Below are 17,768 nucleotides of genomic sequence, written 5' to 3'. Positions count from 1 at the left end.
GTTGGTTTGTTTTGTTTTTGTGTTTTTTGTTTCCCAAATTAATAGCTGCCTTTGATGCATAGTTCCTTAATACATGAGTCCATGGTGTCAAGACTGTTAAAAGTTCCACTAACTTATAAATGTTGTCTGTTTGACTCTGTTTCTCAAGCCCCGTGTCTGTCACAGTGACCACCGTGTGCCTTACACAGTGCCTTGCACATAGTACATAGTGAACAAATATTTCCTCAGTGAGTAGACAAATGGGCACATTTATTTAACTTGCTTCTCTGCTTATTTAAGTAAATTAATCTGTTCTCAAAATGGCCTACAAATCTGTTCTTCATCAGCAAACCACTTTTACCTTCATTTTGTTAGCACTGATGGGTGGTCTTACTATTGTGCGGAAGGTGTGACCCATGTAGAACTGAATGATGCCCCATCTGGCCATGGAACTGCTCTTGGTTAAATGATTTCCTATCTTTATACCCCTCGTTCATTAGGGATTAAATTTTATTTGGTTTAAATCTATTTAAATAACCCGAGGCAAAAAGAACTGAAAGAAAAGTCTATATTATTATAGCCACCACACCTATCTTATAAAGCTTCTTAGCAGATTTATAGTGAAATAAAGAATATGCTCACAAATAGCAAAGTCTAAAAATATGGAGAGGTTTAGATTTCCCTGAGTTGAAGCAAATCCCCATCTATAGGTAATCCCAGTTTTTCCTCTTACCTTTTGTGCTATGTTTGGGGACAGAAGTCCACTGGGAGAAACTGCCCCACAGTTTTTTTAAAATGCTTTATTGAATCAGTTAATCCACATTTCAAGTTTGCTTGAGGTTTGATGAACGTGATGAAGCGAGACAGTGCTCCCATCCATGGTGATGTCAACGAGTAAACAGCCCAGCTCTCCTGCAGCTTTCCGCAGCTCCACTGGCCTGACAGAAGCCCTTTGTCATCGTTGATCAATAGCTGCTTTGTGAGCTTGTATCGAAGAGTTGCTAAGAACTGACAATTGTGCTGGCAGGTGCTGCTGAACTTAACATAACTGAGATCTGTCAAAAGCACTTGATCCCATGGTGAAGGGATCATGAAGAGCATCAGCTTTGGTACAGAGCCCTGCAGTTGCTAACAGGTTGCCTGTGAGCTAAGCTCAGACCTCACCCTGGGAGGGTGTTTGCGTATGTGTAGGGCGGTCAGAGGGAGGAGAGTCCCTGCTGCTCCAGAGCATTTCTCTCCAAGCTAAGTTCTTCTTCACTGCACCCCTTAATCCTGTGAGAGTTCTACACTCAGAGCTTCCCTGAGTAGGTAGAAGGTGGCAAGTTTCCTATTCTCTAAAAAGGTGGAAAGAATTGAAGATAACAAAATCTATTAATCATTTCAAAGGCCTGTTTTTCAGTCATGTAACTCTTCTGAAAGTTTGTTAGTGATTCTTAAAGTAATATAATGCTACCTTCATAAATGATTTTCCCTTTTCAGATCTCTTGACTTTCTGTGTTGTTTGAAGCAAAGTAATGTCGGAGAAGGCAATGGCAAGCCACTCCAGTACTCTTGCCTGGAAAATCCCATGGATGGAGGAGCCTGGTGGGGTGCAGTCCATGGGGTCGCTAGGGGTCGGACACGACTGAGCTACTTCACTTTCACTTTTCACTTTCACACATTGGAGAAGGAAATGGCAACCCACTCCAGTGTTCTTGCCTGGAGAATCCCAGGGACGGGGGAGCCTGATGGGCTTCTGTCTATGGGGTCACACAGAGTCGGACACAACTGAAGTGACTTAGTAGCAGCAGCAATGGCTATGTAATGGATAATTTTAGGAATTGAGCCTCCCATTCATTAGAAAATAGCTTGCTCACTTTTTATCACAAAGAATGGGCCAAGGTGTAAAAATACAGAGGTATTATAGAATGCTATGAAGTGCTGTAAAATGATTTTTTAATAGATTAACACACCTAGGAAATCATACTCCTACAGTGGGATCAGTTGACTCAAACCCACTCAGACATGGAGCTAAAGAACACATCGCAAATGGGTAAGCACTTTTCTACCCAGAGGGAGTCTCTTTCAGAAGACAGTGGCAAAGTTGGGTCTTACTATTTTAGTCAAGTGTTTAAACATCTCTCCGATCTCTGTTTAGAGGGAATGCATGCTACTAGGGTCGTTTACCCTCCCACTTTTTACCATTGTGTGGTCAAGATGTGATAACTGAGGTCTTTGCAGAAGCGGTTGTTAGGATGCACAATCTGTGCCCCTTGACCTGATGTCCATGGGTGTATGACGTGGAGGATTGGGCTTCTTGTGGGTGTGTGGAAAGCATATTGGTGTGCTGGTGTGCCACTGTTGTGCCCTAAACAGCCCCATCCACTCCTTTGAAGTTCACATCATGCCCGGCCATCTTCTCCCCCTCCCAGTTCCTGTCATTTATCAGTTTCCTGTCTCTGTTCGGCTGATGGTCAGCTGGCTGACCCCAGCTCCTGCCGTACTGCAGCTTATGTCATCACGCATAGCTCCTCTCCCTGACTTAACCTTCTCTCCTCTAGATTGCTCATTCCCAGAACACCTGCTCTTCATCCTCATCAAGATACCCAACGCCTAGACACCTCCAGTTTTCTCTCAGCTCCCTCCTAGCCTCATTTCTTGCCTGCTTAAGTGCCACTCCTCCGTCCTCTAGGCCCTTCATCCCTGTATTTCTCCTACCCCTCCACTCCTCTGACTGGAGGATCACACTGGGGCTGCTTGCCCTCACCAGAGTCCTTCCCCTGCTGCACCCCACAAAACCCTTCACTCCTTCCTTCCTCTCAGAGGAAGTGAGTCCCTCCTGTTCATGGTGGTGCTTGGGCCCTGCCCTTCCCACTATCTAAGCTCCCTCATCATTTCTCGTCTTCCCAGTGTCTCCTATGCCACCTGCCCAAAACTGGATCCACGTCCTTAGCCAAGAAACACATTCCAGTCTTTCCCATTCCACTCAACTCTGCTCATGAGAAAAACAGTCCTTTGACTGAGTTTACACACCTGTCCCACCCCCTCACCTTCCCTCCCTCTCCCCCTTCCCATCCATGCCTCATTTGGCCATCCATCTGTCTTCTGTCCCTGCCGACATGGTCACTCTAGTTCCCAATTCCAGTCTACTCTCTTCGTCTTGTTTAAAGGACAAACTTGTTTCTTCTGTAGCAGCATTGTTCAACAGAAATACAGTGTAAGCTACAGAGGTGATTTTTCTAGCAGCCATGTTACAAAAAGTAAAAGAAATGGTGAAATTTAATTTTAATAACGTATTTTTAACCCAAGACAAAAAGTAACCATTTTAACAGGTAATCAATGTAAAAATAATTCATTATATATATTTTAAATATTATTTTTACTAGGTCTTCAAAACCTGGTCTGTATTTTGCAGTTACAATACATTGCAATGTGGACAAGGCACAGTTCAAGTACTCAGCAGCCGCACGTGACCAGTGGTGACCATGCTGGACAGTGCAGTTTCACATATTCTTCTACCACTTACCCTTTGGAAACAATCTCTTCTGGCCCTCCTCCTACCACTCCAACCATTCCTTCTCAGGGCCCCACGTCTGCTTCCTCTTCCAGCCCCTCATATGCTGTTGGTCCTTAGGATTTCACCTTTGGCCATCCTCATTTTTCACCTTACACCCTCTCCCTGATTCATGTATCCCACTGCGATTCCCAGTGTTGTGTGTCTGAGTCCCACCTCTCAGTTGAACCTCCAGCTCGAATAGTCAACCCACAGACGTCCGGAGTGTGACATTGCCAAAACTGAACTCCCCATCTTCCCTCAAAGATCTCCTGTCTCAGGCTGTGGTGCCACCATCCACGCCAAAGCAGAAAACTGTTGCTCCACCTGAATTGCTCTTCCTCCTTCATCCCCTTGAGCTCATCAGCTACAGCGTCCTTGACGTCTACATCGTCTTTGTTTCTTTAACTGCTCATTTGTCTCCTTCTCTGCAGCCACCGCTTTAGTGTGCGCCTTCACCATCCGTCTCTTGAGTTGTTGCTCTGGCCTCTGTGAGAGTCTGCTCACTTTTACTTGTGCTTCCCTCTGCTCCATTTCCTTATGCCCTCAATTTGTCACCCATATAGTTGACTGCTCACCTAAAACGGCTGAGTCTGGAACTGCACCTCTAAAAGGGACTGTGTTGTAGGCCTCAGTCAAGAGCATTGTCAAGATGGAAGGCTCCTCTCAGGGTTGCCCATAGTTCTGCCTGACCCCCTTCTTTCAACTCCACTTCTCCACTGAGAAGCTGTACAGACTGTTCTGGAAGACAAATAAATATTGGATTGGCCAAAAAGGTCATCTGAGTTTTTTCCTTGTGATCTTATGGAAAGATCCGCATTTGACAGAATCCAGTTCCTTTTGTTTTGAAAATAGTTCTCATGGCTTTGGAGACTTTTCCTAAACCTGGACTTATCCTAGAGCAGTGGTTCTTAATTAATCCCTCTCTCAGTCTCAACCTGTCTCTCTCATACTACAGACATCTTTGAAAGTATGATATGATTAAAGCATACCTCTTTTCCCTAGAAAAACGTACACATGCACACACAGTTTGACATGAAAGCCGGGGGTGTCACTGAATCCCTGAAGCCCACTCATAGAGGAGACAGATCTTGCTAGAGGACAGTCCTAACCCAGTGCTCACATCACCCTCTGATTCCACCTGAAACCAGGATCCAGGGTCACTGGGTTTCCCAAGATGTTTTGAAAACTCTTAGAGCATTTTAATAACACATCTTGGAATCTGAAGAAAGCCGCGCTTCCTCCAAGGACACTTTGAACATCGTCGGACTAACAGCGCTAAAAACAATTCCAAATGTGCATTTCTTGGCTAAATGTAGCTGAGTTTCTGCACACCCACACCTCTTTATAGAAGCTGCTTGGAATGACTGTTTCTCACCGGGTTTCTGAGCCCTCCCCGCAGTCGGCTCTCACATTGCACTCCGGGTTGTGACTGACTTCCATAACCTCCTCAGTCATTTCAGAAGCTGCCCTATGAGCCTTGGCATTGAATCCTCACCCGTACATCTCAGGTCATCGTGTGCTCTGTTCCACCCCTCGCTCTGCCAGCCCAGCACCCCAGTGCGGGGCAGTGGGCAGGGAGGTGGATGCCTGAGCACAGGCCACCCTTGGGGCCTGTCGTAGGGTGACAGCCTGTGTCATGGTGACACTCCACACCTTCAAGTGAGTCCAAGCTTTCTCTCCCACAGCCGAGCTGCTGGGCTATGGGATTACAGGTAGGAATGACCTGTCATGGGTCTTCTGTGCCTACAGGGAACACAGGGCCTGGAGTGACAACTCATGGGTGTGGGGTGGGTCTCCAGCAGCCGTACCCCTAGCACTGGGCAGGAAGGGGGCTGCCTCATTACTTAACACTGAGTCATAAACTTGAGCTCGCAGGCTCCTCATTGAGGTTCCCAAGTCAACCCTCTCCAAGCGCAGGCCTGATCTTCCTCCCCTCCCCTGATTATCCAATTCACTTGCTCTCTTGGCCAGGTTCCCTCCTTAAATTTTATCCCAATGGAAACTTTCTCCTTTGTTTCCCAGAGTCTCTTTACAGCCCCACTTGCCCTGTGAGACCCCTTCTGGTCGCTGCTCTTCCCACCTTCGACCCCACCCCATCGCCTTCCCAGCCCTAAACCTCCCTGCAGATTCCCAGTCATGCACAAGGCCTTCCTCGCGCTCCATCCTGTGTGCCAGCTGCGAACAACCAACTATAAAGAGTTTATTGGACTGAAAAGTGAGTGAATGTTCTCACACGCTCTGCTCTTTCCCACCTCAGCAAAGCTTTTCAGAGTCACATTTCCAAAGGAATCTGAATCTGGAAGGATTTAGATCCACCGAAAAATACTAAACCTCCAGGGTTTGGCTGTGGTTGAAATTGTTGGCAGTCCCTCCCACGTCTGATGTTACGAACCCTGTTTATAGATGCCTGGAAAGAAGCCTTTAATGCTTGTATTGTGTTTTAACTTGCTTTCCTTTGGAGGCAGGGAATTGTCAAGTAAGTATGTGCAGCACTCTGCAAAAGCCCAGGTGTTGGATGAGCATCTAGAACTAAGCGTTCATGCAGAATTCACAGCCGTGGAGGGTCTATACTTAACACTCTGCTGAATTTGCCACAATGCAGGTTTCTGCCTTTTGCCCCCTCATCTTCAGTTTTGAAGCAATACAGCTGTAAACATGCTTGTGAAATAAGAAAGAAAACATTCTGAGATTGCTTTACTTTTCAGTTTTTTACTGAAAACCAAGGTGAAAAAAGCATCAGATTGCCTCCACGTGTATATATATACAATCCGCTGTATATATAAGTACACAGTGTTTGTGCTTGTATGCATACTCTGTATACTCTGTATAATATGCGACATATTATACAGCCTGTGTATGCCCTGAAAACGAGCCCTGCCGTGTAATCTCAGATTCTGCCGTATGAACCGTGCTCTAGTTCCCGTGGCCCCTTGCTCCCATCTCAGACCTTGGCTTGCTTTTAGCGTACACGCAGACACTCTTAGGTGGAAGAAGAAGCCCACGGATTTCATTTAAAAGTTCCACTAAAACAGAAGAAAGAGCAGATGTCCCGGGAAGCGATAATTACCACGCATGCAGTCTAACTGTGAGAACTGCCTGCCCCAGCCGCCCGCTCTCGCCCAGTTTGGCGGCGGTGATGTCAGCCGGGGTGTCGTTGGCAGACATGTGCTCTCTCCTATTCTGTGGTCCAATCCACGGTGATGCCATTTGGTCCAATTATCACTTATGATTACATAACATGTTTTGATTGAAGAGCTTCTGAGAAAATAAAGCTACCTTGTTTCTCCCGAACACAAAAATGCAAGCCGTTCCAGCAGGCACGCTGCCCTCCCGAGAAACGTTGTGAACTATTAGGCTAAATTATGAGTTGAACTTGATTCGGAAACAAAGTGGCCATTGTGCCTGACTCCCACCGACATCCAGCAGGATGTAATTGTTTTTCTGACCACAAGTCCCTCTCCAGCGCACTCTAAACTAAGCAGAGGCCCCCTGGCGCATTGGCACAGCCCAGAGAGTGCGCGGAAGCAGTGACAAGGCCTCCTTTTTTTTCCCCTATCCTGTAGGCGCTTTAGTGCAGAGTTTGCCCAGAGACGCCAGGGTATGAGCTTTCTGAATTTGGTAGAGCGGTGCACTCTTTCATTTCTGTTTTAGTTCTTTGCTGGCATGTTCGGGAAGCATGGTGTGTGCCACACAGGAATGTCTGTTCACTTGGACGATGCTTGTGCATGAATGAGGTGGTTGCTAGTGCAGCCCTAAACTGTACTAAGTTTCTCACTTGGCTTTGTTTGCTGCTTACAAGGGGATCCAGGTAATCCTTTCTCTTTATGTAGCCCCCAAAGCCAGAGCTAATAGATTGGAACACGTGGCAGGAGCTGGGCCCCTCCCCTGCCCTTCCCAGGGTCTCTAAATGTGGAGAAGTCCCATCTGAGGGAAGCTCGTGTGCCCAAAAATTGCCCTCCTTTTATAGGAGTCCTTGAGGGCTTCCCCATTAGAGAAATTTCTTAATTAAAATTGGAGGCCCAAATCTGCAGAGCTGAGCAGGGAAAAGCAAGCTTCTGTGTGGTGGTAGCAGTTGAGTGCAGACCATGAGCTTGCCCTGAGGGGTAGGGCCGAGGCCTTCATCCCTTTGCTTCCTATCTGCTCTTTGTGTGGCAAGAATGACCTGGGCACTTGACCTTCAGAGCCGGTTCCCCAGCCTGGCTTGTAAGTCCTACTTCACACCACGCCAGGATCTCTGAGCACCTAATTCTGAACAGTGCATCCCCATCTGAAAATGCCCAGTGGATTCAGGAAATGCAGCCCCTTCCTTCTCAGGCTTAGATACCTCTTTAGTTTTAAAACCAACCCCTCTGGCTCGTGCATTCTTTGTGGCTTCCAGGAGAGAGGGGCTGACTCTGACTACTATGCCTTACGTGAGGGAAGCCCAACTCTGCCTGTGAATCCAGGGCCCAAAGTATCAGAAGCTACTTTTCCTGGGGGCGGAAGGGGGGCTAGGAAGGGGTCTGGACAGGACAAACCCAGTGGTGTGGGGTCCTTCGAGTAGGGGAGGACAGAGAGAGCCTGGCCCTGGTCTTAGCTGACCACACTGGACAGGCAACCTTGCTGCCTTTTATTCAACACTTTGCTTCTTTTGGACACTCTCTGTTCCAGACCACCCGTCAGCAGAGCGGCTCCCCAGCCCGAGAAGCTCCAGAAGAACAACATCACCAAAAAAAAGAAACTGGTTGAGGTGAGGAGGTTACACTATTTTGTTCTTCTATCTGTCTTCGATGTTCTAAGATCTGCCCAGTGGAGATCACCATCTGCAAGTCCCACAGACGCCTTCAGTTTACCCCAACTGGACCAGCTGGTTCTCACTTCTCCCCTGTCCCTTCCAGACAGCACTGTGTTCCCCAGCAACAACCAGAGTCACATCCCCTGGGTCATGTTCCTTCGGCCCCACCACCAGGCCCTTGGGTTGCTAACCCTAAAATACCCTGTGTCCTTCAGACCTGGTCCCTTTTCCCTGTACCTAGTGCCACCCAGGGGAGCTTATTCACCATCTCTAATGTCATTTGGGGCTTCCCTGGTGGCTCAGAGGTTAAAGCGTCTGCCTCCAATGCGGGAGACCCGGGTTCGATCCCTGGGTCGGGAAGATACCCTGGAGAAGGAAATGGTAACCCACTCCAGTATTCTTGCCTGGAGAATCCCATGGACAGAGAAGCCTGGTAGGCTACAGTCCATGGGGTCGCAAAGAGTTGGACGCGACTGAGTGACTGAACGGAACGGAATGTCATTTGAGCTCTTGTCAGATGCTGGCTACTTTGCTATATATTGATACTTCCCACCAAGTATTTCACACATTCCTCGAGTCTACAGGGTAGGTACCAGTATTGTGCCATCTGACAGATGAGGGTGCTGTAGCTCAGAGAAGTCTAGTGACATGTTAGGTCCCAGTCCCGGATCACTAAGCCAGTAAGGGGAGAGGGGTTTGAACTCTGCTGTCAGGACTTGAGATGACAGCTCCGGGGTACCTGCTGATTTCTGAGAGAGCCCTCCTAACTGTTCTCTCTGCCTCCAGACCCTTCCTTTTCCTCTCTGAGACATGCCCTGCTGCCCGCAGAGTCAGCTCTTGAAAATATAACTCTTCTCTCTCCACCCCGGCTTTGAGACCCAGGAGGGCCCCACTGTCCCCATGGGATCCACGATCATGGTTTCAGAACCTACCCAGGAGCCCCCGTCCTAGCTCGTCACCTGAGATCCTCCACAGCAACTCATGTCTCTAACCCCGAAGCCATCGGTGTTCTCTGAAGCTGCCTGGGACTTTTAGGTCCCTGTGCTCAGAAGCCTCCTCCTCTGCCCCCCCCACACCCGTCCTTCCCGCCCTTCCTTCTCTGGCACTCCCCACCCTAAGCCCTCCTGCCCTCTACCCGCCCCACACCGCCTCCTCCGCACCCTGTCCCACACTCTACAGCCGTTCCTTCACACTCATCTGCCCCCTGCTACACTCTGAACTCCTCGAGGCCAGAAAAATCTAAGTCAAATTTTTTTATTAGAAGAGGAAAATATATTGGTGGGGGGGGTGGTAGGGTGATTATCATGGAAGCAGCACAGGTCAGGAAGTGTAGCTGAACTTCAGGAAAGATGGGGTTCGGAAACTGAAAGGCTATTATCGACCAAAACAGTGCCTCCTCCTGCCCAGCAGGGCCTCACGTGTGCCTGATGCATCCTTCTCTTTTCCTGCAGACTTCTTGAGCTACTTTAGTAGACTGTGGTGCTGTCCGATGCGGGCATTTACATCTCCTCAGTTAATTAGGCAGCCGAGCCTACCAGCATCCCCATCTCTAAATTCCTGGGGAAAACTCTTTGATTGGCCCAGCTTGAGACAGTTGTCCACGGGACTGGGGATCACGTATTACACGCATAGTTTCTGGGAAGCACATGGTGTGAGGGGAGAAACTCGGGGTGGGGAGCTGCTGAGGAGAAGAACTTCCTGGGTGAGAGATTAAAAAAAAAAAAAAAAAGAGTCATATAAATAGGAAAGCTCCTGATATATGAGTTAAATGGATGTATCAGCTTGACAAAAGGTCATGGGAGATTGTGAGAGCAGGGCCTCATTGTGCCAACTTAAGGAGTTTGGACTTTATCCCATAGGTAGTGAAAGTCAGCGCATGTTTTTGAGTAGGGACGTGTCATGGTATTTTAAAATTAATCTGATATTTGTAACTGGCAAGCTTTGGAGAGAGAAAAGGCTAGAATCAGGGAACCTGAAGGAAAGGGACCCACATCTTCTTAGAATCTTCTTAATCTTGGACCCACATCCCACCCCAACCAGCACGGTGCCCAGGACAGGAGAGTAGCCAGCAATGACAGCCAAGCCGTCAAGCTGAATTAAGAACAGGTCTGATCTGAACCAGTCACTGCTCTTTGTCCTAGAAGATGAGACAGGAAGAAGAGAAAGACTGTAGGGGAAAAAAGAATGCAAATGGTATAGAAACTTTGTAGGGCAAGCACCCAGCAACAGAATGAGCATGGCGTTCACCTCAGTGTTCTGCTTTGCAGTCCCCGCTGCATCTGGGGGATCAGAGCAAAGAGCCCTGAGCCACCCCTCAGCTCACCTCCGAGAGTGCCCACCAAGTTGCAGTGTTCAACTTCGGGGCAACCTTTACTGGGCATCACTTCGATAGGCTTTGCCTCACCTGAGAAGCAGGGAAGCAAATCCAGTTTATTTAGAAAGTTAGTTGTTCAGTCGTGTCTAACTCTTTGCAACCCGATGGACTGTAGCCCACCAGGCTCCTCTGTCCATGGGAGTCTCCAGGCAAGAATACTGGAGTGGTTAGCCATTCCCTTCTCCAGGAGATCTTCCTGACCCACGGATCAAACCCGGGCCTCCTGCATTGCAAGCAGATTGTTTTCTATCTGGGCCATTAGGGAAGCCTTATTTGAAAAACTCATTGTAATTCTACGTGTGAGGCTGCCCCCCAGCATCTTGGGGAGCTAAAGAAAGGGCTGCCCTGTATCCCCAGCTGGCCGAGGAGTGAGTGGCTCCTGTGCTATGAGTGGCTGTCCCCACGGTGCGGGTTTGTTCCTCTGCTCGTACTTCCCCTAAGGGCCCTTTCATCTTGTGTGGGAGTGTAGGAGCTGGCTCTCGACCACGTGTTTGGCTACAGAGGCTTCGACTGTCGCAATAACCTGCATTACCTGAATGACGGTGCCGACATCATCTTCCACACGGCCGCGGCCGGCATCGTTCAGAACCTCTCCACAGGTAAATGGATCGGGAGAAACTGCTGTCTGAACACAGATGTTTGTTTTAGCCCTTTGTGCACTTTCCCGCTGGTTATATGCCCCATAGCTTAAACTTTCTCTACCCTTCAGAGCCATTCCACTCCATTCCAGACGTGCCGCTCGGTCCTGGAGGACACTCAGGCGCGTGCTCACAGTCAGACCCGCTTGCCCCCTGCCTCTCCCCAGCCGCGTCTCATCTCAGCCCCTGGCAGGGAGGCTGAGAGGGATGGAGGGAAGCCAGAAAGAGGGTGTGGAGAGCAGAGAAAGCTTTATAGACAGTGACCAACAACCAAGCAAGGGGGAGAGGGGTGGTTTTCTCATTGATTTCCAAGTCACCACATTTTTTAGCAGCTCAGATTTTCAAGTTTTGCCTGTTTCAAATTTTTAACCAGATTCACAAGGAGAATGAGAACTGTGAAATAATTAATAAAAACTCCTTAAATTTCCCTTAACTATAGAATTTAACTATAAATTTAAAACTCATTTTTAAAAGAAACAACTCAAGCAAAAAGAATCACTCAGAAATTAAGAGACATCCTTATCTTTACCACAAGATTTAAATATGGTAGTATGTTGCGTTTATTCACCTTATGTCTTAAACTTTTTTCCCTCTCAAATTTTTATGCTCCTTCATAATTCTGTGTAGTTTATGCATAGATTTTTTTTTTTGAGATAGTAAAATCACTGGGCACACAGATTTGTCTCTTGAGGGGAGGACCTTGGAATTTCTTCTGTGTTTTTCTCAGTCTGTGTTTCTCTTCTGTGTTTTTCTCGGTCTCTAGCCACATGCTATCAGGTTAGTAGCAAAGTGCTGTTTCTTGTATTCGATGCCATCTCTCACCTCTCAGTTCCTATGTGTTTACAGTGGCCACTTGGGCAGTCAAGTCAGCAAACCGTTTGCTGCCATAGATGATAAAGCTTCTCTTGTCCTTTCTTCCACTTGCGACATATGAAGACTTAGGGTTTCAAGGGATAAAACCATCACCCTTGCCATCCAAATACCCAGTAGATTGGCACTTTGATAGATAAAGATAATTAAAAGGGATTTCCCAAGCATCTTCCTAGTGTAGTCTTCCCTTTCTGATGAGTAAGTGGTGCCATTTTGGTCAGTAAAGCATTGTCTCCAGCACCCCCCTCCACATCCCCAACCACCCCGCTCAGAGGAAGACAGTGAGAAGCCGTGGGTCCTGGGCCATGGGAAGAGGAAACTTTCTGGACCCTGGAAACCTCTGCACTTGGACTGCACTCTGTATGCACCCAGGATGCCAGAGGATTGAAGGGCGCTTGTGTGTTAGATCCGGATTAGGTAACAGGCACTAGCTCTCCTCCTACTATTGGGACAGAATGTGTCCAGGTGACAAAGCATCTCCCACTCCCCAAGGACAATTCTGTAAGTGAGAATTGGGCGCTGTTAGCTCTCACTTCCGGAGAAGGCAATGGCAAGCGACTCCAGTACTCTTGCTTAGAAAATCCCATGGATGGAGAAGCCTGGTAGGCTGCAATCCGTGGGGTCGCTATGGGTCGGACACGACTGAGCGACTTCACTTTCACTTTTCACTTTCACACATTGGAGAAGGAAATGGCAACCCACTCCAGTGTTCTTGCCTGGAGAATCCCAGGGAGGGGGGAGCCTGGTGGGCTTCCGTCTATGGGGTCACACAGAGTCGGACACGACTGAAGTGACTTAGCAGCAGCAGCTCTCACTTCTACAGGGCATTTGCCAAGACTCCTCACAGAGCTTTAGGTCTACCCTCAGAGCTTATCTGTGCCCCTGCCCACCCTGCCCTGTCTCTCCTAGGGAGCCAGAGCTTCTACCTGGAGCACACGGATGACATCCTCTGCCTGACAGTCAACCAGCACCCCAAGTACAGGAACGTGGTGGCCACCAGCCAGATAGGTAGGAGGGCTTGCTGACGCCGAGTCGCTCTCCTCTGAGCAGAGACATTGATTTATTGGCAGCTACTGGGGCGGCAGTGGGGGGCGGGGAGGGGTCGCTGATATCCACCCTTTCTTGATGTCAATGTTGAGTTTTTGAGCCTTGATTGAATCTGTGTTGTCTGAGTTGACACATCCAGTGATGCTGACTCCAAGGGACCATTAAGTCAGACCAGAGACTCAATATCCAAATAAACGACCCCCAGCCCTGGGGCCTGTGAGAATAGTTTTTCAGAGCCCAGATTCAAATGAAGGGCCCTGGAGGTTGTGCTTGGTGAGGGTGGATTCCGATATGTGTGCCTGACTCTCCTTACCCTAGGAAACTGCCAGTGACAAATGTGAACTGATTCACATTTGTGACGAGTGGTTGTTGTGTTGTTTTTTTTTAACTTTGTCATTTCAAAGGAAGTTTTTACAACCATATCGTGCTGCTTGTTTTCATTGAACCCATGCCCATTTTTTAAATTTAATTTGGAACTTTGATGCTGGTGTTAAGTGCTTCACTCTTAGAAACATGACTTATTTCAGCTATTGTTTTCCCTTGACGCTTCCTCATTGCCATTGCTCACCCAATGCAGGTGATATTGCGGAGACCTCAGGTAAGGCTGTTCCATCCGTGAGTAGTTTGAATCTGCACAGCAAAATCATGTCGATCTACCATGTTTGCTGATTGTATCTGGCTGAGTTGCAGATACAAATCATTGACCTCATCGATTTCGTTTGTATCAACTCCACCTCGAGTGTGTGTGTTGGACGTAAACGCCCTTAGGTCTCTGCCTCTGAGAGCACAGCAGGCAAATGTTTCCCCTTATCGCTCACCTCCGACCAGGCCAGGCCGTGGGTCTCTTAGCCCCGTCTCTGTGACGCCCCTGAGCACTTGTCATAGAAGCGTTTAGGTGGGCGTTGGTGCTGCCCACGCTCTGCCGATCTCCGGCCTCAGCTCTTCGTCCCGCCTCCCGCACTCAGGAACGACCCCTTCCATCCACGTGTGGGACGCCATGACCAAGCACACCGTGTCCATGCTGCGGTGCTTCCACTCGAAGGGCGTGAACTACATCAACTTCAGCGCCACCGGGAAGCTGCTGGTGTCCGTGGGTGTGGACCCCGAGCACACCATCACCGTCTGGCGCTGGCAGGAGGGTAAGGGAAGCGGGCTTTCTGTCCCTCTGTGGGGCTTGCTCGGGGTGTGGGCTGGGCTCCAGCCTAGATCTGCCTCACTCCACAGCCCGCCGTCAGCACTGCTCCTCACCAGCCTGTGGAGTCCTGGAGAAGCTGCTGGTCAGCTGCTGCTGTATCCTGTGGCCCCCAGAGTCCTGGGCTGGGCAGTGATGGGTCTTTGGGAAAGTGGCCCAGGGCTGACTGCCTTCCTCCTCAGGCAGCACCCTCCACTATTTCTGTCCTAACCACCTTCCTATACAAGCTTCCCAGTCCATCTGGTGACCCTTGGATCCTGCTGTGGCTTTGGCACCCTCATTGTCTTATTATAGGAAATGGGATGGGGTTTTATCACCGTTGTCTCAGAAACACTTTTTTTTAAAAAAACATTTTTGCAATGGGGATTCACCTCATAATTGAGGTTTATATTTAATGGAACAAGATTTCTTTCTTGTCCTCCCCCAATACATGTGCACACACAGACTGCTACTAAATTTATAGTCTTCCTTGAATCAAAATTAGGCAATCTTTTGGGTATATTCTCTCAGTTGGCAAAAGCAGATCCAATTAGTTAAGACATTAATGAGGTCCATCTCCAGCCCGGCCGCCTGTATCTGGGGCATGCTCAGCCAGGCACGCACAGAGGTGGCACTTCTCCATCCAGGACTTCAAGAGTCCCATGATCTCAGCATCTTCCCATGGCAGGGCCGTGAGAGGGGACAGTAAATGAGCCCAGTGGGAGGGAAATTCCAGTCCCTCCTGAGCCTCCTTCTGAAGAAAAGAGGCCGGGGATCTGCAGGTATTTATGATGAGACTCGTCGTGTTCCCTCATTTTTCATGTTCTTGTTCATCAGTGTCTGTGTCCAAATGGCACCATAGTCTGTATCCTTGGGATGCAGGTCATTGCTCATGATGCCACATGGTCAGCTGATTAAGTAGACTCGGCCCCAGAGGAGAAACGTAGCATCTTCATTGATAGACTTATAGTGTCTTAGAGCTGAAAGGACTTAAAGAAGCCTTCCTGCCCGGTCAGGATCCATCCCATGGCCATATCGCTCCAACGCATTCCTCTCAGGCTTCTTTCCATTTTCTGCTCAAATGCTGTCACATGTACAGCCAGCATCACTTCCTCAGACAGCCCACCTACTGTTGAAAGCCCTTTCTTAGGTGAGGGTGTAACTGGCTTCACAAAGCCTTTCTGCTATGGTACTAACTGTATTCTCTGCGGTAGCCAAGAACACGTCTGTTCCTCGTTCATTAGAAGAAGGTCATGTCAACCCTGCACACAGTATCATCCTTTCCAGCTCAGGCTCACTCTCCCAACATCCTGCCTGTCCCTCTGGGCAGTACCTGCTCTGGCCCTGCCACAGTGTCGTTCTTACCCTGCCTCGTGGTCTCCTAGGGCCCCTTCTGTCCTCCACGGGTGGACTGGTAGAGCCAGGACTTTTAAACAAGTTCCCAGGATAAAGAGACAACTTCTCAATGGTAGTTTTCTCCCGTTGGGAGCAGTGCTTGATCTGTATAGAAGGGTTCTGAGCCAGTGATAGGATCTAACAGCTGACACCAGCCACCAAGGCTTCTGAGCTGAGCATAGCCCAGCCTCACCCGACTCTCTCACCCTTGCAGGTGCCAAAGTTGCCAGCCGAGGGGGCCACCTGGAGCGCATATTTGTGGTGGAATTTCGCCCTGATTCAGACACGCAGTTTGTATCAGTTGGGGTCAAACACATGAAGTTCTGGACCCTGGCAGGCAGCGCCCTGCTTTACAAGAAAGGGGTCATCGGGTCTATGGAGGCCGCCAAGATGCAGACGATGCTGTCCGTGGCCTTTGGTGCTGTGAGTTCCAGCGGAAGCTTCCTGAGAGGGAAGCCTGGACCCCTGGGCATGGGCATGGAGTGGGCGGGTATATGCTAAAAGCAGTGAACAACAGGAAAGTCATTTCCACAGGATCTCCTTCATTGGACTATTTGCAAGCACTGTTTTGTTTCCTTAGCACAGATGAATGAGTTGACTATATCATTCCCCTCAAAATGTTAATTAGAAAAAAGCAGAACCCCCACCCAGGGCTGGAGGTTCATTATTCCAGAGACACACTGACTTGCAAGCCTGTCATGTTGAGCTCGATAGATGCAGAGGCTGAGGGACATTCCCATCACCAGACAGCATCCCTGGCCCCTGCCCTCTTGTGCCACAAGTCCCCTAAATGACCCCGTTGCACAGGCTGTGGGTGGCCCTTGGGCAACAGGAGCTGCCCAGGGACGTTCTGGAACACAGCCAACTCTTGGTCCTCCCAGTGTGGGTTTACCTGGCCAGGTAGATGAGCCCAAGAGAGTCTGCTGGCAGGCTGGGGTCCCGCCCGGCCCTGCAGTCACTGGGGGCTGCTCCCAGAGTGGAAGTGCATTTAAAAGCAGAGCTGTGCTCAATGGGGAATCAACCGTACTCAGAGCCAACTCAGCAGAGTGAATTGCAGAGCTGGGTGATTTCCTTACCGTGTTCTCTTTGTAGAATTCTCTTTCCTTCTCCTGATACAGAAGGTTGATCTAAGCTGTGTATGCATTTCTCTGGCTCCTGTTTCGTGGCACTGGAGCAGGTGGCTGGGAGGGGGCCCTCTTGAGAACCACAGCCAGTGTCCTGGTGTAGAGGGTGTCCCTCTGTTGACAGAACAACCTCACGTTCACGGGTGCCATCAATGGTGACATCTATGTGTGGAAGGACCACTTCCTCGTCCGGCTGGTGGCCAAGGCTCACACAGGCCCTGTCTTCACCATGTACACGACCCTTCGGGATGGGCTCATCGTGACTGGCGGGAAAGAGCGGCCGTAAGCTGGAGCTCCTCTGGGAACAGCTGGTCTTTTGTGATTGTCTTGGGAGAAATGGACAGAAGCATCTCCAACTTGGAGAAAATGCAGATTTTCACTCTCTTGTTGAGTCTGCCATCTCTCCAAGAGGGCCCTGGGTCAGAACCTTCAGAAGTAAGGCTCAGAGAGGCAGAGTCCTATAGTTTAACAACTGGACAGATGCTTTTGAATAGCCCCGGTGACTCTGCTGTCCATCAAGTGTTACTGCCGGTAGCTCTTCCGGAGGGGGCGGGAGGGTGAGACGAGGGGAGAGATGTCCAGTGGGGACCGCGACCCTGTGAGGGCCAAGTACTCCTCTTCATTGTCCAATCTAATGAAAGCACAGTTTGAGTTTTTAGATTGGGATTCTCTTTCCTCTTATGGTGGTATGAAGGCAGTCTAGGAAATCTGCAAGTTCAAGGGGTTCTGGTGGCTCATCAGCAGGGCCTATGAAAGGAGCCACCCCAAGGCATTGTCCTGCTGGGCCCCAGGATGTGGGACTGGGACCTTAAGGAGATGGCGGGGGGAGAAAGGAGTGGAGGGTCCTGGGTGGTCTTCGGA

At 49.2% G+C, this 17,768-nt stretch overlaps 1 protein-coding gene across 2 annotated transcripts in view; it reads left to right on the top strand.

Moving 5' to 3' along the window:
- EML6 (EMAP like 6) overlaps nucleotides 1–17,768 on the top strand; it is a 287,760-nt gene that overhangs the window by 259,319 nt on the left and 10,673 nt on the right. For both annotated transcript variants that reach the window (XM_088841461.1, XM_088841460.1), the window contains 6 exons: nucleotides 8,165–8,243; nucleotides 11,132–11,261; nucleotides 13,080–13,178; nucleotides 14,183–14,356; nucleotides 15,998–16,206; nucleotides 17,032–17,189. In XM_088841461.1, coding sequence (XP_088697587.1) covers nucleotides 8,165–8,243; nucleotides 11,132–11,261; nucleotides 13,080–13,178; nucleotides 14,183–14,356; nucleotides 15,998–16,206; nucleotides 17,032–17,189 — 849 coding nt within the window. The remainder of the gene's footprint in view (nucleotides 1–8,164; nucleotides 8,244–11,131; nucleotides 11,262–13,079; nucleotides 13,179–14,182; nucleotides 14,357–15,997; nucleotides 16,207–17,031; nucleotides 17,190–17,768) is intronic.

Source organism: Moschus berezovskii, chromosome 11, assembly GCF_049115385.1.
Source record: "Moschus berezovskii isolate FMDL1 chromosome 11, NW_MosBer_1.0, whole genome shotgun sequence".
Lineage (NCBI taxonomy): Eukaryota > Metazoa > Chordata > Mammalia > Artiodactyla > Moschidae > Moschus > Moschus berezovskii.
This window is presented reverse-complemented; position numbering and strand designations above follow the sequence as displayed.